Source organism: Trachypithecus francoisi, unplaced genomic scaffold (genome assembly GCF_009764315.1).
Source record: "Trachypithecus francoisi isolate TF-2019V2 unplaced genomic scaffold, Tfra_2.0 Lachesis_group1, whole genome shotgun sequence".
In the NCBI taxonomy this organism is placed as follows: domain Eukaryota; kingdom Metazoa; phylum Chordata; class Mammalia; order Primates; family Cercopithecidae; genus Trachypithecus; species Trachypithecus francoisi.
Window position 1 is genome coordinate 102,167,528 of NW_022681454.1, and position 21,936 is coordinate 102,189,463.

Here is a 21,936-nt window from a genome sequence, read left to right on the forward strand (position 1 = left end):
TCACTGAAAGATGAATAAAAAGGACAACAGGCAATGATCAAGTCCATTTTACAGATATATTCACATAGTTAGGGACAAATGTGCACCTTAAAGATCTGTAGAAGAACTGTAACGAATTTATTGGTACATTAAATGAAACCAGCAAGACAGAAATAAATAAATCAGAACAGTTTAACAAAGATTTGTATTTCTCTTTGTACTCTTCTATCTATTAAAGAATTCTGGAAGTTCGATGGATGTACTTAGACTAGTATCTACTGTACAGACTTAACACATATTTGCTTCAAAGCAAATTCGGATTCCCTTCTTTAAGATATAAATATTATCAATATACCCATTAGATTTGGCAAAAATCAAAAAGTCTGATAAGACATAGAATTTGGAATTCTTGTACTTTGTTGATGACAGTGTAAATTTAGTACATCTACTTTTGATAACAATTTGGCAATGCCTAGTAATGTTGAAGATGTCATATCCTATTACATTCACTTATAGGTATACATCCTATAGAAACTATTAACATGACATATGTATAAAGTAGCTCACTTCAACTCCATTGTAATAGAAACAAAGGAGAAATATCTAATTGTGCATCAGTAGGGGAATGATAAGCTGGTTAATTCACAGAATGAGTATTATGTAGTAGCTAAAAGAAATCTAGATCTACATGCATCAACAGACATACATTTCAAAAGCACATAGTTGAGTGGAGAAAAAGTTACCAAAGGATATACACACACAGTATGATATTATTTACATAACTTTTTTTTTGAGACAGAGTCTTGCTGTGTTGCCCAGGCTGGAGTGCAGGGCACTCTGCTCACTGTAACCTCTGCCTCCTGGGTTCAAGTGATTCTCATGTCTGTCTCCCGATTTGCTGGAACTACAGGTGTGCGCCACCACACCGGGCTAATTTTTTTTTTTTTTTTTTGAGACGGAGTCTTGCTCTGTCGCCCAGGCTGGAGTGCAGTGGCCGGGATCTCAGCTCACTGCAAGCTCCGCCTCCCGGGTTTACGCCATTCTCTCGCCTCAGCCTCCCGAGTAGCTGGGACTACAGGCGCCCGCCATCTCGCCCGGCTAATTTTTTGTATTTTTTTAGTAGAGACGGGGTTTCACCGTGTTAGCCAGGATGGTCTCGATCTCCTGACCTCGTGATCCGCCCGTCTCGGCCTCCCAAAGTGCTGGGATTACAGGCTTGAGCCACCGCGCCCGGCCCACCGGGCTAATTTTTGTATTTTAAGTAGAGACGGTGTTTTGCCATGTTGGCCACGCTGGCCTACTCCTGACCTGCTGACCTCAAGTGATCCTCCTGCCTCAACTCCCAAAGTGCTGGGATTACAGGCATGAGCCACCACGCCCAGCCTCATTTATGTAGATCTAAAAGCAGAGAAATAATCTAATGTAGTTTATGAATAGCTGCTATTCAGCAAAAGTATGAAAACATACAGGATAATATACTCCATCTTGAGGGCAAGGGTTACTGAAGATATTTTCAAATGTATTTTTTTCTAACTAGAATCTTAATTACTATATGTAGAAATCATCTAAAAACAGAATCATCCTTGGCCCTGCTCAGGTGCATACCATTCTATAAAGTTTACGTTTAGTCATTTACATCTATATTCTCCTATCTTTTCTTTCTTGCTTTCTTTCTTTTTATTTGAGACAGTGCCTCACTCTGTCACCCAGGCTGGAGTACAGTGGCATGATCTCCACTCACTGCAATTTTTGCCTTCTGGGCTCAAGCAATCCTTCCACCCGCAACCCGCCCACAAATAGCTGGGACTACAGGTGATTGCCACCATACCCAGATGATTTTTGTATTTTTTGTAGAGATGGGGTTTCACCATGTTGCCCAGGCTGATCTTGAATTTCTGAGCTCAAGCAATCTACCTGCCTTGGCCTCCCAAAGTGTATCTATCTTTTCTTCTTAACAACTGTTCCATCTAGGACCTCTGAGGCATAGATAAAAGTTTATACTCAAAATTACTATACTCCCTAGGGCTCAAATATTTATTGACAATAGCTTTTAACCATTTAACTTTAAAATTTGTAAATTTTACTCATTTTTCAAAAAGTCAAAATCTATAGCTATCAATATATATTCACTGAGTGATGATTATTATATACCTATACCCATTATTATATAAAAGAAAGAGAAATAAACCATTGTTCCTTTCTGCTTATGGAACAACTAATTTACCTTTTTTCTTTTAACAAGATTAAAATAAAATCTTACTTTATCAGCAGGTCTCTTTTCGGCTTCCTTCTTTACCTTTTCAGTTGTGAGGACCTTGCCATTATTATTACCAGAAGGAAGACTGGATGATATTTTGGGCTCTTGCTTAATGGAAATGTTTTTTGTGCTTGAAATTTTGGGTGGCTCCACATCCTAAAAGATGAAAAAAGGTACCAGTAATTAAATATTCAGACTGATCATCATAAAAAATAGATCATTAATCTAAGCAATTTTCAGTTAAAAATTAAGACATCTCATTATAACCAATGTAATATTCCTTTCTTAAATAGATAAATAGCTTTATTGAGAAATAATTGATATACAAACTGTACCTTTATTTATTTATTTTTTTGGGGGGGGGACGGAGTCTCACTCTGTTGCCCAGGCTGGAGTGGAGTTTTGTGGGACAGTCTTGGCTCACAGCAACCTCTGCCTCCTGGGTTCAAGTGATTCTCCTGCCTCAGCCTCCCGAGTATTTGGGACTACAGGTGCACCACCACACCCAGCTAGTTTTTGTAGTTTTAGTAAAGATGGCGTTTCACCATGTTGGCCACGCTGGTCTCAAACTCCTGGCCTCAAATGATCCACCCACCTCGGCCTCTCAAAGTGCTGGGATTACAGACATGGCCCAAATTACACCTACTTAAAGTGTAACATTTGATAAATTTTGACATATGTATACATCTATGACACCATCACTACAATCAACATAATGAACATATCCATCATCCCCCCAAATTTCCTTGTGGCCCTTTGTAATTACCCTCTTACAGGTATACACCCTAGAGAAAATATGTCTCCCATCCTCAAGCAATCATTTATCTGTTTTCTGTAACATTAGATTAGTTTGCATTTCCTAGAAATTTATATAAATGGAATCATAGAGTATGTATTCTTTTTTTGTCTGGCTTCTTTTACTCAGAATATTTATTTTGAGATTCATCCATGTTGTTAAGTGTATCAATAGTTCATTTCTTTTTATTGCTGAATAATACTCCATTGAATGAATATACCACAATTTATTTATCAATTTACCTATTGATGGATATTTGGGTTGTCTGTAGTTTGGGACTATTACAAATAAAGCTGTTATGAATATTCATGTACAAGTATTTGTACATACCTATGTTTTTACTTTTCTAGAATAAATAGGAGTGGGTTATACGGTAAGTATTAAATATATACTTAATTTCTTAAGAAACTGCCAAACTCTGTGGCGGGACCATTTTATATTTCCACCAAGCATATATGAGAGTTCCAGCTCTTTTCCATCCTCACCAATAATTTGTATGGCTAGTCTTTTTAAATTGTAGACGTTCTAATAGGTATGCAGTGGTATCTCATTTAGATTTAATTTACATTTTTCCAATAACTAATGATGCTGAGCAGTTTTTCAAGTGCTCATTTGGCATACATATATCTTCTTTGGTAAACTATTTGATAAAATATTTTGTCCATTTTTAAAAAATGAATGTTTGTTTCGTTATTGAGTTTAAAGAATTCGTCATAGATTTTGGGCACAAGGCCTTTATCAGATATATGATATGTAAAGATTTGCTCTCAGTCTGTGGCTTGTCTTTCCATTCTGTTTAAAACTTCGATCCCTTATTTGTGTATTATAGCTTTGCTGATATAGATCATTTATTTATTGTTACTAATAGTATGCATAAACAAAGTTTATGCATATGGCAGCTCCTTGGAATTTCCCCTCCCCATAAAGGAGGGCACTCCTCCACCATTCTAAATAAAACTAAAGCAGCTGAGTGCAGTCTATTTCACTGTGATAATATGTAAAAGTACAAAAGTATAAATGGGAATAATACACATCAATTTCAGAATAGTGTCTACCTCTGAGGAGGAAGAGAAGAAAAAGGAAGGAGGAATGGCTCCTCAGATCTAGTGGTGGCAGGGCTTGATATATTATTACGCTGACTGCTTAAAACTGAGGCCTATAAATAGCTTTTTATAAACAGTTTATATTAGAACGCAGCCACACCCATTCATTTATGTATAATGTATGGCTGCTTTCACATTACCATGGCAGAATTAAATAGTTGCAATGGAGACCATCTGGCACACAAAATCTAGAATTCTCACTGTTTGGCTCTTTATAAAGTCTGTTGACCACTGGTGTAGACTTAGTCAAGTGTTGAAGAAAATGTTAATAATGCAGATTAAACTTAAAAGTGTATGGTGGGCCAGGTGTGGTGACTCATGCCTATAATCCCAGCACTTTGGGAAGCCAAGGTGGGCAGACTGCTTGAGTCCAGGAGTTTGAGACCAGCCTGGGCAACATGGCAAAACTCTGTCTCCACAAAATATAAAAAAATTAGCCAAGCATGGTGGCATGCACCTGTAGTCTTAGCTACTCAAGAGGCTGAAGTGGGAGGACTGCTTGAACCTGGGAGGGAGAGAGTGCTGTGAGCCAAGATTGTGCTATTGCACTCCAGCCTCGGTAACAGAGTGAGATCCTGTCTCAACAAAAAAACAAAAAACATGTATTGTGTGTAACTAAAAAATTGAGGACAAAGTCATGCAGTATTAAACTATTACCTATTCAGCAAAAAAGTTGTTCTAGTTGTTGACAGATGAGTTAAGTTTTAACTGCATTATTTCACACTTGCCTTCCTCATTAATGTAAATGAATATCAACCAATATTCATGTTAGAATACACTTGGAGACCTGGTAATGTTTATAAGCATACCACTGCCTCCAGGTGATTATTAACCATGCTAAAGTTTGAGAAACACTGGCATAAATCACTCTTCTCACACAAATCTAGTGATGAAAATATTCAGCTGAAGGCTAAAATTAAATGGACCTGGGCTTTAAAAACCTGTAACAAAAGAGTTTCTGAAAACTGACCAAGAGAAGTAAACTCTAGCTAGAAACCTAAGGGCAGCATGCTTTTTAATCACAACAAATTTTTCACGTTCTTTAAGAGATAAACTTCCATTTTAGAGCTCCATTAAAACATTTTTTTTTTTCTTTAGTAATAATAGGTTTTCCTAACTGGACAATACCAACACCCACAGTGGAATGAATTTGGTAGTATGCTTTGTAGAGCCATATTGATTTGCTTGATCTGAACTCACTGAACCTACTGGAATCAGAATGGATAGAAGAAATGAAGTCACAATGGTTCTGTTATTCAAAGTACAATAAAAAGGCTTCGGAGTACTAGACCTAGTATTGAAAGAAGGCTGGGGACAAAATGCCAGTGTTCACTTGAGCTTCAGATTCTGGTTAGACTTGAGCTAGTCATGTTCTATCTTTTCCTTCTCGGTTTGGGATCTAGGTCCACAGACCTGAGTGATTTGGAGTTTCAGGACAAGAGCTTAGAAGAATTTGAAAGAATGTCTTAGTAGGTATTAGGGAATATAGTAAGAGTTGTCATTCACTGACAGCTTATTATGTACCAGGCAGATACTACACTAGGTGACTCATTTACTGTATCTCCTTCAATTTTTACAACTCTGCAAAGTAGGTCTTATCATACCCATTTTACCAATTAACAGACTAAGTGAAATGAAGTTACTGCATGCCTCAGTTTCCTTACATAAAATGAAGAAAACAGTATCTATCTTAAAGGATCATTATTATAATTAAAATTAATTATTCACATAAACTACTCAGTACCTGGGACATCAAGATACATTGTCTATTATCACCACACAATTATAAGATGTAAGTGGGATTTAAAACAGGTATGTTTGGTATCAAAACATATATTCTTTTCACATAAAGTTGCCATTGCCTGCTTTGTTATTATCAAACAGGAGCTACAAACTTCTCAGAGTTCATCCATACCTTCTTTTCTCTTAAATTATCCTACCCATATTCAATTTATATTGTTGAAAAATCTGTGCTTTTACTTGATTTTTTTAATCCTTAAAACAATAGAGAATAATCAGAAGTAATCTGTGGTTACATTCAGCAGCTTAAAAAAAATTCTGATCATAAAGAACCGGAAATTAAAGTAAGTCGTAAACAAGTGAATTCATATACACACAAAGCAGTAGAACAGAATATCCCACACCCCCAGCTGATTTTTCTATGTGGTGTAACAGTTCTCTGAAAACTTGAAGGAAAAAAAGAAAGAATATAATTTCTCCGTGCCACAAGGACAGATTATTTCAGCAGAGATTGTTTTGAGATGGTCTATATGTTATCAATGTACTACCACAGGTCTTATAAAACTCTCTTCAAGCTTTTTATTAATGCAGGTACCTTTTGAGATGGACGGTAACTGGAATCAATGCCCCGAGCCAAAGATTCATCAAGCAGTGCTTTTAGCTTTTCAGCAGAATCTTTACTCTTTGAATGTAAGAAACCTAGTGCTTTCAAAAAAATGGGATCCAGTTCCAAGTTCACAGTAGCAGCCATTGCAAACACCTGAAGGAAAAAAAAGAGGACGTAATTTAGAAGACAATGCACAATGATCTATGTCAAAGTTTTACTTTTCTGTTTTTTAATTTATAATAGATAATACTGTGCACATGATATAAAATGTAAAATTACCAAAAAGTTATTACAAATAAAAGTAAATTTCCTTCTTATTCCTGACAGGCATTATCTAGTTCCTGCCCCCTGAAACAACTAGCAGTATCAGTTTTCTGTGTATCCATATTGATGGTAACGTTTTAAATCCAGGTAGGCTTCTCCCTGCCACAGAACTCCTTCCTAGCTGTGTTTTAAAAGATACACTTTGCAGTTTCAGTACATAGAAGTTGATGGGTTTAGGTCAAGTTTACTCTGCATCAAAATTTCTTCTCTCAAACTTTATTTCCATAACACAAAGGAAGACTTAGTGTGCATGTGCTTGTGTGTGTAAGGGGTATCACAAGAGGGCAGCGGTGAAAGGCTGCGTTAAGTGATTAGCTGTCATGGTCACTGCTGCCGCTTTTACTTCAACTCTTTTTTTTTTTTTTTTTAAACTCACCTCTTTAGTTCTCTGCCCCAACCATGAATGTCTCAGAAAACATATTAATGATAACCTTATTTGATCACATTTAGATTGTGGTATCTCATGCATTAACCTATTTTTAAAAGTAAGGTTTCTGAGGGATAATATCATAACTACTTAAAACACACACACACACACACACACACACACACACACACACAGAGTCTATGATGCTTTGTGTCCTAAAGAGCTTAAAAAATAGCCAAGATGGATAAAGATATACATCAAAGGCTTATGAAATTCCACAATACTAAAAAGTTTTGTTTTTAGTTAATATCAATGCTATCATGTGGTTCTGCTTCTGGTTGTCACTTTTTCAAAAACCTCTCCAGGCAAGAAATTATCAAAATAAAAATGTATTCTTTGTGTTCAATCCTTTGATCAATATACTATGGCTTGAAATCTTCTATCCTCGAGATTAATATTATATTAATGCAACACACTTGCACTGCCATAGTTAGAGAACTGTCAGCAATTCCAGTTATCTCCCATTTTCAGGGGTTTATAACACCATTAAAACTTGCTGTAGGTTGAATCCTAGCATATGAAAGCACATCTGAAAATGGATTTTGTTGTTCCCTCCCCTCCAACTTCACTCTTCAACCTTCTCCACATCTGACAAGAAACACACATACACATCACTAGGCTTTTTTTTTTTTTTTTAAGTTCCCAGGAGGGTTTTAGTTATGTACCTGATAACCACAAAATTACTGTCGAATTCTGTACTGTACTAAAATATCATCTGAATCACACATGGAAAGGAATCCAAAAGTCAGTACTACAATGAAAAAGTCACCTTATCTCAAACTGTTGTATTTGTAAGAATTTAACAAAATTGAAAAGCAGCCTCTGTCACTTCTTAAAATTATATTATTACATACATCACCTCTACATAATGATAGGTATAGGAAAGTTATTTTAAAATTTACTCAAGGGGCTGGTCACCATATACGTTCTGAGGAAAAAATAGCTCCTTAATAAAATATCCATGACTGAAAGGGTAAACATGCCATTCCTCCAGTTTATACAAGGGTAACAGCCACCTAATCTCTTTTTTCTTTAAATTCCACTCCTATGACAGTTTACTAATCTTTCTACTGATCTAATTTCATATAGGTAAAGGGAATAGCAGTTTACTTGTCCGATTGTTATGAAACAGTTTAGTTTATTGGGTACTGACCAAAGGGTTGACACCTAAAATAACCCTCATAATATATTAGAAAAAACATTTCTTGAAATTTCTATGCTGAAAAATGAAAGCCAAGTATTTATGGCTATGTATTTCTACAATCACAGGTAAGAGGTTTACATTACAGATTAGGTGACAAGAGTCAGCACCTAGATTACAAGACTACAGAAGTCATCAACACCAACATTTCAGTTGGAACCTTGGAGTCAGTTCTTTTTATGCAATCTTACCATTATAAAACTTAACAGGCTTTGTACCCCTCCCCTAAATTACTAACATGGCCCTCTGGCCCAGTGGTCCCCATGGTGAAATACAGAGAAAAAAATATTAATTTTAAAATTTATTTCTATTTCTATTTTTTAAAAATCTATTCACATACAGAGTTATAATAGTGTATTATATAATTGATCTTTTAACCTCAAGGAGCTTTATCTTCAGCCAGTGAAATCTGAAACTTGCCACAAAAAAAACTACACACCTCTTTTATTACAATCAATTCTCCTTTCTGACTACAATCTTCCATTACTTTATCTCTTCCACTGCCTTAACCCAGGGACCTCTTCAAAGTGCCAAGTCAATCTTTCTTCTGTATTTATTTATTCATTTCTCTGTTCCCATTCCACTTGTTCTTTGTTACAGAAGCCTCCAATTTCTTGTCCCTTCTGCTTTCTCCTTGTTGGCACCCTCTTGCCCTGACTTTTGTTTCCTCACCAAACAGAAAACAGTAGTTGAGCCTAAAATAAAACACTCATGGTTATGTGGTTTATATTTTATATTTTAGTTTTCTATCTTTTACTCCCACTTTTCTGTTGTCTTCTCTAATTTCTGTTACTTTTCCTTCCTTACTGGCAAATATCCACATAGTGAAAGAACTTTACTTTCTACAGCAGTCATAAAGAGGTCAGCAACTTGGTGTAACTGTGTTGATCTATATATACAAAAATATTTTCCTGGAGTTACACCAAATCATGTTACTTCCATACAGTTCCTTTCCTGTATATTCATTCCTAAACCCGTGGCCAAAACAGACTGTAAAAGAGCTATATCATTCTTACTATGGATTAGAGTTCTAGAAAACAAAGTCCTGTGTGTGTGTATAAAAGAAAAATGTATATATGAAAGAAATTTAGTATATGAAATGTAGCTTTCATTTAAAAAATAGATGTTGCTTTAAAAAAGGAATGTGAGAAAATTAATATTTATCACTTTAAAGCTTTCACTGACCTAGGGAAGTGGTAGTAGTAGTATTGATAAGAGTGAATTCTTAGGTGATGCTGGGAATTAACTGTGTCAAATGCATACAGCACAAGAATCCCCACTACTAAACAATGACCTTTTTTCTCTTTCTCTTATTATCCTGGATTTATTGCAGTAAGCCGTTTACTTCCTATCCAGCTCACATTCTGTGGTCCAACCTTTCAATAACTCTTTCAGTACTCTAGGCACCCGAAAGCCCTGTAGTTTCCCTACTTTATAGACATCCACCCTGCTAGTCATTCTCTCTCTGCCTGCACCCAAACTCTAGGGGAAACTGGGAATACATATACACCCTATCTTCAGAATCACCATTCTCAGGTTGGCATTCAGTACAACTTGGCAATTCTCTCATCTTTCTCTGGTCAACTCACTTCCCCACTTTCTGCAAAGACCAGTTATGCTTTCTCCATTTTCTTTTAAAATTGCTTCTGCGTTTCAGTAGATGGCCTCACCTACTTCACAAAGAAGAGAGGCTGTCAGAGAGGAATTAAGTCAACTTCCTTCCAGCACATCTACAACCTTACCTGCACTCATCCTTTCAAACTCTTTCACATCTGATAAAAAAGGAGAAGGTCGCTCTCCATGCAATGTCACCTGGATCTGGATCCTATCTCTTCTTGTCCCCTCTTGAAACTTGGCCTATGGATTATTGCCCATATCTTTTTTTTTTTTTTCCCAGCCTTTTCTTTCTACTGGCATCTTCTCATTGACATTTAAATATATTCAAACATCTTCTATCTTTTCTCTTTTACAGGAAAACTTTCTCAGAAATCATCTACTTTTGTACTCTTTTTCTTCATTCCTTCTACTTACACAGCAATTCTTGCAATTTGGCCTTTGTCCCACTATTTCATGAAAATGCTCTCATGAGTCATTCCTGGCCTCAATCAGTAAACCTAATACATACGATTTTCCCTCCTACTTCTTTGTCAGTCATCTTTGTAGGTTCCTCCTATTCCAATTAAAAATGAGATCCTCAATGCTAGGTTATGGGTCTCTCCTTGTTCTACATCTTCTTCCAAAAATGTGTCTCTGAGTCAGCAGCATAGGCATCACGTCAGAACTTAGAAATGCAAACTCTTGATCTCCATTCCTAGGCCTACTGAAGAAAAAACTCTGGGAGTAGGGTCTAGAAATCTGTATTAAGCCTTCCAGGCAATTCCATCTACTCTAAATTTTGGGAATTATTGCTCTAGACAATTTGATCTATACAGTCCTTTGCCAGTGATTACTAATACATCTCTGCAGTCCATGTGTCTCTCCCAAGATCCAACTGCCAGCTTGACATGGATATCTCATTGGTGCCTCCTATTGAACGTGTCTCCAACAGAGCCACTCATACACTCTTCCCTTTTCTCCTAACCAGTTCTTCCTCTAGTAATCCCTTTTTCAAATGATGTTTACCCTATTGCCCAAGCCAGTAACCCAGAAGCAGCTTTACCTCTTCCCACTTCCTTAATTCCCACCCCCAATTCAATAACCAAACCTCTTAAACATATCTCAAATCTATCCACCCTTTTCAATTCTTACTACTACCACTCTAGACCAACCTATCATCATCTATTATTTGGCCCACTGCAATAGCTTAATCAGTCTCCCACAACCACTCTTGTCATCCTCTAAACCTTTTCACATCACTTACTTGCTTAAAATCCTTTTATTCACTTCTCACAATCCAAAGGTTCAAGAATAAGATTCTTAACAAGGTCTCTAATTCTCTACATCAGGGGTCCCTAACCTTCAGGCCATGCAGCAGGAGGTGAGCAGTAGGCAAGCAAGTGAAGCTTCATTTGTATTTACAGCCGCTCCCATCACTTGCATTTCTACCTGAGCTCTGCCTCCTGTCAGATCAGTGGTGGAATTAGATTCTCACAGGAGTGTGAATGCTATGTGAACTGTGCATGTGAGTGCTCTAGGTTGTGTGCTCCTTATGATAATCTAATGCCTGATGATCTGTCACTGTATCCCCCATCATTCCCAGATGAAACCGTCTAGCTGCAGCAAAGCAAGCTCAAGGTTCCCACTGATTCTACATTATGGTGAGTTGTCTAATTATTTTATTATATCTTACAATGTACTAATAAGAGAAATAAAGTGCAGAGTAAATGTAATACACTTGAATCATCCTGAAACCATGTCTTCAATGAAACTGGTCCCTGGTGCCAAAAAGGTTGGGGACCATTGCTCTACATGATCTGATAATACATATAAAGCCGTTACAACAGTACCTGGCACATAGTTCACACTCATTAAATGTTACCTAGTATCTCAGGCCATTCTCACTCTCTGTTATAGCTATATGACTTATTTCAAGCCCTCCAATATACTCTTTCTTACCTTAGTACTTCAGTAGAAAGTGTGCCACCCCCACCTCCATCTTAAGTCACCTCTCAAGTTTGTTTTTCCTGCACATTCCTTCAACAAAACTAGAAGTTTTACTGTTACATAGTCCAAAAACATTCTGTACTTATTTATAATATTAATCACACTGTTAATTATGTAAATGATCTTTCTATCTCATCAGCATGTAAGTTCCATGAAGGCAGGCAGTGGATTGGTCTTGCCTACTGCTGTAACCCCTGTCTGGCAGAGTTCCTGGAAAACAGCAAATAATAGTAAATGTTGGCCAAGTAAATACTTGTTATGTACTTCCAATTTCATAAAACTTTCTCCTCCCTTGAGTTCTGTTATACTCAACTTTTCTGTTTTTCCTCTTCTATCTCTGACTACTCTTTCTCTGGTTTGTCTTCTGATGCTTGTTGCTTTTGGTATTGTCCAAGTGTTTGTCCTTGGCTATCTTCTTAGTTCTGCTAGCAGTTTCTTCTTGGTAATCTTATACACATCAGGTTTTCAACTATCATCTCTTGGTAGATGATTTAATATGTTTTACCCCAACTCCAATCTCTCTCTCGCTTTTTTTTTTTTTTTTTGAGACATGGTCTTGCCCAGGTTGGAGTGCACTGAGATCATGGCTCACTGCAGCCTCGAACTCCGGGGCTCAAGCGATCCTTCTGCCTCAGCCTATCAAGCAGCTAGGACTACAGGCATGTACCATCATACCCATGCCCAGTTAATTTTGTTGTTTTTTAAGTAGAGACAGGGTTGTGCTATGTTGTTCTCATCTGGTCTCAAACTCCTGGGCTAAAACAATCCTCCTGTTGTGGCTTCCCAAATTGCTAGGATTACAAGTATGAGCCAAATCTCTTAAATTTGAATCTCGTGTTTCCAAATGCTTAGTGTATGTGCCTATCTGGTTCCTTAAAGGCATCTCCAATTCAGTTACAACTACAATTGAGATTCTGATTATCCTCCTGAAAAGTTCCTTGTCCTGCTCTTTCAATAAATGACATAACTTACTTTTAGTCAGGTTTGAGACCAAAGTCTTTCCTTCACTGAGTCTTTCCCTGCTCCTTATATTCAAATAATCAGCAGTCCTTTGCTGTGGATTCTGCAATATTTTTCACACTTGTCCTACTTTTCACTTCCACTGCTACTAATGAAATTCAGGTTTTATTAGCTTACTTGAACTATGGCAATAACCTCGTTATTTTCCTTGACTTCAACTTTGTTGCCATACGAATTTTCCTGAAACCCAGTTTTCTTCCTTTTCATTAAAATAAAAAAAAAATTCTTGCTGAGAAGTTAGGGCTTTCCACCACCTTCAAAATAAAGTCCACATTTCTTGGCCTAACATTTAAGAAGATTCAGGAACTGGCACAAATATTATCATTCATCAGCCCCAGATCTGCCTTATAGCTAGCTGGCCCTACCTCTCTTTTTTTTTTTTTTTTAAATTTTTTGTCTGGGAAGCTCTTTACCTATTTTTATATTTCTACATCCTATCAAGACCCTGTTCAAATACTTCTCCTGAAGACTTGACTGACAGCTGCTGTGCCCCTCTCCATTCCAAACCCTATTAATAATTGTCTCTCCCTTCAAGGATATCTCATAGTGCTTTTTCATGGTAGTGCAACTTTCTCCCTTGAAGTTTTTTTTTTTTTTAAACAAGTGTTATGTGCCCTACAAAACTCTGAGTACTTTAAGGGCAGAGTCTATATTTATCTTTTTGCCTATCCCTTTGCCACTTTGCAAAGTACCACAAAATAATGGCTATAGAATTACTGGAATTAAGTGATCAAAGTATAGTGGTCTTATCTCTCCTTCTATACAACTGTAGCCATTTCCAAGGTCCCTTCAGCAAAAATCACAAAAGTAACTCACCCCTGCCCGCACAAAAAACCTCCAAACATCAAAAAAGCAAAAGCAAAGCAATCACCTCCTTCATGACTGGAGACTTGTAGTACAATGTTCCTATTTGTAAAACTCTCATAATCTTTCACCTAGCTTGCTTAAATTCATTAATCCCACTGGCCTGTAAACTTGATGAGAGCAGGAACTTTTTTTGTTCACTGTATTTCCCTAGTGCTTGAAACTTAATAAGGGCTCAAAAATATTTACCCAATGAATGAACTAGGTTTTTTGGGTAAATGTCACCTTATAAGGCTTCTGTGATTTCTCCAACCTGAATTGGACATTCATATATAAATGTAAGTATGTGCTTTCTCCCAGATCCATTTTTCACCCTACCTGGCAATCTCAAAAGAAGTCCAAAGTTGATCATATATGCATGTGCCCCAGATGAAGGAAACCGAATCTATACACACAGAGTGCAGTATTACCGTTGCCATTTCATAATGGCTCTAAAAAACTTTGTTCTTCATGACTTCGCAAACTCTTGCAACCCCTTCCAATAAACATTCTTTTAAAGATGCTGTCTTTTTCATTCCTCCAGAGTTCTTGGTTCTGGGTAACAATGATATCTTAGGGACACCTGGAATCGCAGGAGAAAAGGCTCCGATTCCAAACCAATCAAGTGACTGAAAGCTGACAGCAAATACTTAGAAAAAGAATGTCAATCCTTTGATCAAAGCATCACATATCGAAGGCCTAGAATGGGGGATGGTCCTTGACAGGGGAGCCAAAAGATGAGAGACAATGAGGGAGCTACGTAGAGAAGTGACTAAAACCCTCCGACAAAGTCCGAGGCAGGATTCCAAGTCCCTCGTCACTAGACCTAGAAACATCCTCGGTCCGCATGCCCCGGCCCGCAACTCCCTCGGAGGAAGCACAGTCCTCACTGAAAGGGGAGAGCAGTCAGTCTAGAGAACGCAACCGCCAGAAGGTTATGATGATTCCGCTTGAGGAGCGAGGAAACTAAAACCCCACGTAGCTACTCTCCCACCTCGCTCCTAGCCGGGGGTCTCGAGCCTCCAGGAGGCGGCCAGGAGCAGAGTCGCTCAGCACAACTCACCGTTCCGCCCCGCCCTGCCGATCCGTCTGTTCCCGGTGGTCCTTCGGAAATGGTCCCGGCACTGGCCGGCTCCGAAAGCAGAAAAACAAAGGTTCCCACAGTAGGGGCGGGGGAAACGTTTGGCAGTGCGACAGTAGGAAGTGACGTTACTTCCCTTTTTCCGGTCCGCCGGATTATGAATGACGGCAGGCGGGAGTATTTTCCAGATAAACTGGCTGTCGTTTTTCTCCTGGCCTCTGTGGAAGCGAGTGGTCTGCGGGCAGCAGCTCCCAGAGGCAGCCTTGGAATTCCAGCTCGGGCTGGGCGGGAAGGCGCAGGCGGCCCAGGTCGCCGACACGCTCACGCACCCTACCTGCCTTGGCCGCGCCTCTGCGACCAGGTAAAGAGGGCGCTCGGGCCGCCGGCTTCTCAGCCTCCGCGACCCCCTAAGGACTGCTGTTTTCTTCGGAGGTCTATAGGGCTGAGGATGCGGGGAAAGGGTGGGAAGGATAAGGGCGTGGTATCATCGTCCTGATTTTTCTCCAGCCCTGGGGCCGCCTCAAACTCCTTTTTGGCCACTCCTGCTGAAGGTGCGGGTTGGGGGCTCTGGACTCCTCAGTAGTACGCGTTTCCCAGTTTCCCCCTAGCTAATCCCTCGTGTCTTCCTCTGCTGATGGAGAAATGGGACAGCTTCCAGTTGGAGGCGTTGGTGGGGGTGGTTTGATGTTTGCTGTTAAGTGTAATTTCAGACCTCTTGGGTCATACTTTTAAGTTCTCTTGTCTCTTTGGCATTGAGTTTTCCATTCCAGCCCTTCCTAATTGCAGAAAGCAGTTCTATGTGAATACTACCTAACATTTACTCCAAAGGACTTGCCTCATTTTGGGCCATTTGCTTATGTTTTGTCATCACAGCAGTATCTCTTCGGTTTTTAACTTATGTAGAAAGTTTAACTTGCATGAAAATTGCTTTGGCTTCAAAAACGTTTGCTAATACACGTACTTCCATCCCAACTTTCCCCCTGGTTTTGGGATTAGATGACTTGTTTTTTTCCTCGTTATTCTTAATGCCAGGATCCCATTCCTTGTCATAAATTCTTGAGTATCAAGAAAATGCCTGCTTTAGTAATATATCGTGTGCTACATTATTGATAAAGAAGGTGGTATATTTCTATTTTATCTAAGCTTATCGGTAAAAGCAGTGTTTACAGGAGAAAATGCAAAAGCTAGCAAGAACTAGTGATAATTTTAAACATGTAAACATGGTCATTTAAATCCATGATAATAAACTGTTATAACACAACTAAATGATTCGCTGTCATATTTAATAAATCAAACATTAAGCTATGTGGGGTTTTTTTTTTTTTTAAACTGCCTGATTGGGGGCACACACCACTGAGAGGATTGCTTTAAGCATACTCATTACTAAAAATCGTGTATTACACCTGTAGGTATCGTTTTGTGAGGTCTCACTTCAAAAATAAGACTGAAAAGGTCAGTGAGATTTGAGAATCATCAATTCTTTTTATTTTATATATTTTGCACTTTTTTTTTTTTTTTTGCTTTAAACAGGGCTCCGGGGGAGGGGGGAGGGATTGCATTGGGAGTTATACCTGATATAAATGACGAATTGATGGATGCTGACGAGTTGATGGGTGCAGCACACCAACATGGCACAAGTATACATATGTAACAAACCTGCACGTTGTGCACATGTACCCTAGAACTTAAAGTATAATAAAAACAAACAAAAAAAAAACCCAGGGCTCAAACTTGAGCATCTCTAGTAGTAGGCCCATCAAGTTTTTGTTTGTTTTGTTTTGTTTTTTTGTTTTTTTTTTTTTTGAGACGGAGTCTCGCTCAGTCGCCTGGAGATGGAGTGCAATGGCGTGATCTCTCCTCACTGCAACATCCGCCTCCCGGGCTCAAGCAGTTCTTCTGCCTCAGCTTCCCGAGTAGCTGGGATTACAGGCGCCCACCATCACACCCGGCTCATTTTTGTATTTTTAGTAGAGGCGGAGTTTCACCATGTTGGCCAGGCTGGTCTCAAACTCCTGACCTCAAATGATCCGCCCGCCTCGGCCCCCCAAAGTGCTGGGATTACAGGCGTGGGCCACCGCGCCGGGCCTGTTTTTTCTTTTTTAAACTTGTTTTACTTGTAGCTTTTATGTCATCTGTGATTTTTAAATAAAAATAAATACTGAGTATCCAGTTAGCTTTTCTAACAAAGAATAAATACTGAGTATCCAATTAACCTTTCTAATGGCAACAATTTAGCAGCCCTCAAAATTAAGAAATTCTGGAGCCAGCTAACTAATACATCTGTAGTATACACGGTTCCCTAGTGTGTGTGTGTGTGGTGTGTGTGTGTGTTTATTCTAAGGTATTTAATGTAGTTTATGGAATTCTGTTATGCAGAATATTGGAATACTTGGAATGCAGATATTTAAACCATGTATATTAAAACAAGCACAGGTATTGTTTGCTGTGAAAATTAAGTAATTTTATTTTGTACTTGATGTTAGCCATTTGCACTGTGGATCACTGTTAATTATGAGGTCTGGTTTAGCTGCAGGCATTATGACTCCATGGCAACAGATGATTTCCTGATTCTCCAGAGAGAAGATTACACCCTTTGTTTATGGCTAAGGTTACAGTAAGCTTTTCACTTAAAAACTTTTTTCCTACTTCTTTACCAGATAAGAAAACAGCTAATTTTAATCATTGGCTTTTCTCTAGGACTTAACTGCATCCCATATTACATATTTAATGAGCTTGAAAAAAATCTCAGTTTTTTTTTATCTTTTTTGACTTTAAATATTTAAGGTAATTGGCTGCTATCTGTTGAGCAGCAAGGTTTCTTTTGTTGTTGTTATTGGTTTTTTTTGGTTAAATCTATGTTATTGTAATAAAATAGGGTGCAATATTCAACCAAATAGTGTTGTTTTATGAAAAACATAAAACCCAAGCTAAGTTATAAAATTCAAAATATTGAACATATGATGTAGGAGAGAATTTAAGCAGGTTTAAGTTTTAATCTTTAAGAAAACAGTTTGTGATTTTTCATACTTATAAACTGTGTTGAACTTCTTATTTTGTACAATGGGTTAATATGCACATAGATTACAGGTTTCACATTTATATTTTACCTTTCATGATTTCCTGGCTTTCAGTCTCAGTAACAAATATGTTTTTTCAGTGTTTGGGTGGGAAAAACTTTTCAATCAATATAAATCCCTTACCTTTCACAAAAAGATGCTTGAAAATATAAAGCATAATTTGGATTTTGCCCATCAAAGTTTGCATTTTGTTTTTGTTTTTTTTTTTGTTTTTTTTTTTGAGATGGAGTTTTCCCCTTGTTGCCCAGGTTGGAGTGCAATGGCACCATCTCGGCTCACTGCAACCTCCGCCTCCCAGGTTCAAGCAATTCTCCTGCCTCAGCCTCCCGAGTAGCTGGGAATACAGGCATGCACCACCACGCCTGGCTAATTTTTTTTTTGTATTTTTAGTAGAGACGGGGTTTCTCCATGTTGGTCAGGCCGGTCTTGAACTCCTGACCTCAGGTGATCCGCCCCGGCCTCCTATGCTGAGATTATAGGCGTGAGCGACCGAACCCGGCCCAAAGTTTGCATATTTTAATAGTGCCAGTTGGTAAGGAATTTGCTTATAAATTATAAAGAAATAATAATAGCTAGTATTTATTTAAGGACTTAATATGTGACAAGCTTTGTTCTGTACAGCACACTACATGGTAGGTACAGTTATTGTCTCCATTTTATAAGTGAGGAAACAGATATGCAGAAATTTTTTTATAGCTACTAAGAATCAGAACCAGGATATTTGCACCCAGGTAGTCTGGCTCAACAGTCTCGGCTCTAATCTTTTACTTTCTAATTCTTGTTTTATAAATATTTTTGCTAGACAAATGTATGAAATCTAGTGAAGATTCTTAGTTCCTTTGCCCTGGATATAAGTATACATAAAAACTTCTGTGCTTGCTTTATTTATGAGTTTGGTTAGATTCCATTTATATTTTTCCCAATTCACCTCACAAAGGTGATCTTATTTCTTCATTTTAATTTATACTTAGTTGATCCTTAAAATAGATTTATTAATTTGGAAAAGAAAGAATGGTGTCATGAAGCATGAAATTCATATTGTACCAAAAATAAAGTTATTAATAATACTCTCAGACAGTGATTTCTAACATTCATGTATGCACATGCATTCCTTGAACTAAAGTTTGAGTTCATTAAACACTGGAGATATTATAGTGTTAGGTGATAAGAGCTATGAAGAAAAAGGGAAGCTAGGTAAGAGGCTAGGGAGTGCTTTTTCAATTTGGGCAGTCAGGAGAGGCTGTTCTGAGTTAATATTTATGCAGATAAATCAATGAAATGAGGGAGCAAGCCATGTGAATCTCCTGGAGAAAAGCATTCTAGGCAAAGAAATAGCAAGTACAAAAATTCTCCAGTGGGAGCATTTCTGGCACCTTCCAAAAACAGCAAGGACAGCTATGGCTGGAAGGGAGTGAAGAAGGATAAGAAATGAGGTCAGAAAGGGATAGCTAGGGTCACAGTAGGCCTATAGGCCATAATAGGAAATTTGGATTTTATTCTGAGTGTGCTGAAGAGCCACTGGATGGTTTTGAGCAGGAGACATCTAATTTATGTTTTTAAGGATCATCCTGTTGTTGGAGAAGGGACTGTTTTATGGCAAGTGGAGGAAAACAGTTAATAGGCTTTTGCAGTAGTCCTTGTAAGCACTGGTGATGACTTAGATTAAGGCGGTAGTGGTAGAGGTGCTAAGGAGTTGGATTTGGCGTATACTTCAAAGGTAGAGATGACAGGGTCTGAGAGAGAGAAGAAAAGAAGTTGAGTGGGACTTTTGAGTTTTTGGCCTGAGCATCTGGTTGATTGGTATTCCTATTTTACCAGGAAGTAGAACACTAAGGGAAGAGGAGCAGATTTAGAAAAACATCCACATGGAGCTGTCAAGTAGAATACAGGAGTCTGAAGTTAGGGGAGAAGATAAGATACATATAAGAGTCAGATAATATTTAAAGCTATGGCACTGGAGATCACCCATAACAATGCTGTCATATTGTGAGCTGTGCCCCCATTAATGAGTCAGGAAATCAATGTAATGAGTAACAACCAGCATTTAAAAAAAAACAAGCACAGAGTAAAAAATATCAGATTTATCCCATATAGTAGGATAAGTATTGCTTCATGACATTTTTGTTTCCATTTTATTCAGTGTATTGTGTGTTACATTATAAAATGTGTAACTAATTGTGTGGCATGATCACAAGTGTGAAAGCCAGTATTCAAAGGATGGAGTGTGGATTGAGAAGAGGGCAAAACACTGAGCTGTGGGTCACTGAGCCATCTGCAGAGTAGCCAATAAAAGGAATCAGGAAAGAATTGCCAAAGAATTTAATCCAGTGCAGAAACTTGTCAAATAACCCAGGGATGGAAGTTTATATCAAGGATTACTGAGACCAGCATACTTGCTTAGAATAACATAATATCTGATGATTTTCACTTTGGTAAAATTGCTTCAGTTTATGAAATTTTATTTATAAACAGTACTATTATATTAGAACAATACCTATTAAATGTCTCTAAGATCTTTTATAAATTTAATACTTTTGGACTGATGTACAATTTTCATCTCTCTAATGGAAATAAAATACTTTTAAGGATTATGAGCATTAGAAGTAATGCACATGTTCTGTGTGCTCGGCACATAGTAGGTAGATGATAAAATGTATGTACTATTTAAAACTTTATTTACCTAACATTTATTGAGCGCCTATCAAATTGTCACAAAGATAACTTATTTGAAAAAACAAAAAACAAAACACAGGTTGATAATTTGCAGTGGTTTTGCACTTTTTGGTCTTCAATATATAATATATAATTTATCTAATATATAGTGTTGTACATAATGCCATAGATCTTGAATTTTGATCACAAAATTTTCAAGCTTTGTTTTTTCTGGACTGTGGAGAAGTATGCTTATTTTTAATATGTTTACTGTTTATCTCTCTCATTCTCTGTGTTTTATCAAGGCTAAGATATATTCATTAGAATGAAAGTGCAAAAAAAAAATTCTGAAGGCCTAAATATTAAACCTATGACTAATTCCACCATTTAAAAATGTATTAGAACTTTCCTGAGTAATGAAATCAAAGCCATAATCTTTTCTTTATACCTATTAATTCGGCAAGATTCCCAAGCAAATTGGCATGTTTGGGAAAGAGATGCACACTCTATTTAATATCTTGAAGTTTGTGGTTTTGTCTGCTACTTTCTACCTCTCTGGAGAGTGGCACCTGTCAAAGCTGAGAAAGAGCAAATTACTCTATTTCTGTGCTTGGCAGGAATGTAATATGGAATAACAAGAGCTGTGCCCCAGAAGCCCTAGAGACAGAAGTTGATTCTATAGTACCTACCTTCTTAAAGCTCATGACATAAAATTAATGAACTAAGGCATTCTCAAGCTAGAAAAGAAAAAAGAGGAGGGATTTCTTTTTTTTGTCTGTGATATTTGCATACTTGGAGCAAATACTGGTTTTCTCTCTAAAGAGGCACAGTGCAAGCCAAAAACATCACATTTGTACAGGTTTACTAAATAATATTTATTTTAAAAATTATATTAGTACATAATAGGGAAACATTATTCAAGAAGAGTAATTTTTTATTTTTTTACTCTAAGATCATTAAGTAACATTTTTAATCTCCCAGGGGAAAAACCAACATCTATATTTTTAAGAAAATACGTTAAGAATCAACAGTACTTTGTTGCATTTTCTCTCAGGCATCTCATTAAATTTTTAGATATCACCATGGGCAGGTTATTGCTATTCTGTTTTGCTGACATTTAGCATTTTATTAAGTGCTAACAATGAGAAGAGTTTATAGAATATGTCTAAAACCCTATTTTCATATTCTAATGTGCCTTGCAACGTGGCAAATATAGACGTACTTTT

The 21,936-nt window shown here is 37.5% G+C and overlaps 2 protein-coding genes across 4 annotated transcripts in view; one reads left to right on the forward strand and one right to left on the reverse strand.

Annotated features, from left to right (window-relative positions):
• INTS12 (integrator complex subunit 12) overlaps positions 1-15,068 on the reverse strand; it is a 32,385-nt gene extending 17,317 nt beyond the window's left edge. The window contains exons 1-3 of one of the 2 annotated variants that reach the window (XM_033214919.1): positions 14,964-15,068; positions 6,471-6,635; positions 2,240-2,392 (exon numbers count right to left, since the gene is read on the reverse strand). In XM_033214919.1, the coding sequence (XP_033070810.1) occupies positions 2,240-2,392; positions 6,471-6,626 (309 nt within the window). In that variant the 5' untranslated portion in view covers positions 6,627-6,635; positions 14,964-15,068. The other variant, XM_033214918.1, reaches the window with a different exon arrangement.
• A 43-nt stretch (positions 15,069-15,111) lies between these two features.
• GSTCD (glutathione S-transferase C-terminal domain containing) overlaps positions 15,112-21,936 on the forward strand; it is a 142,155-nt gene continuing 135,330 nt past the window's right edge. The window contains exon 1 of one of the 2 annotated variants that reach the window (XM_033214916.1): positions 15,112-15,342. The gene's annotated coding sequence lies outside the window, so the exon portion shown is untranslated. The remainder of the gene's footprint in view (positions 15,343-21,936) is intronic. The other variant, XM_033214917.1, reaches the window with a different exon arrangement.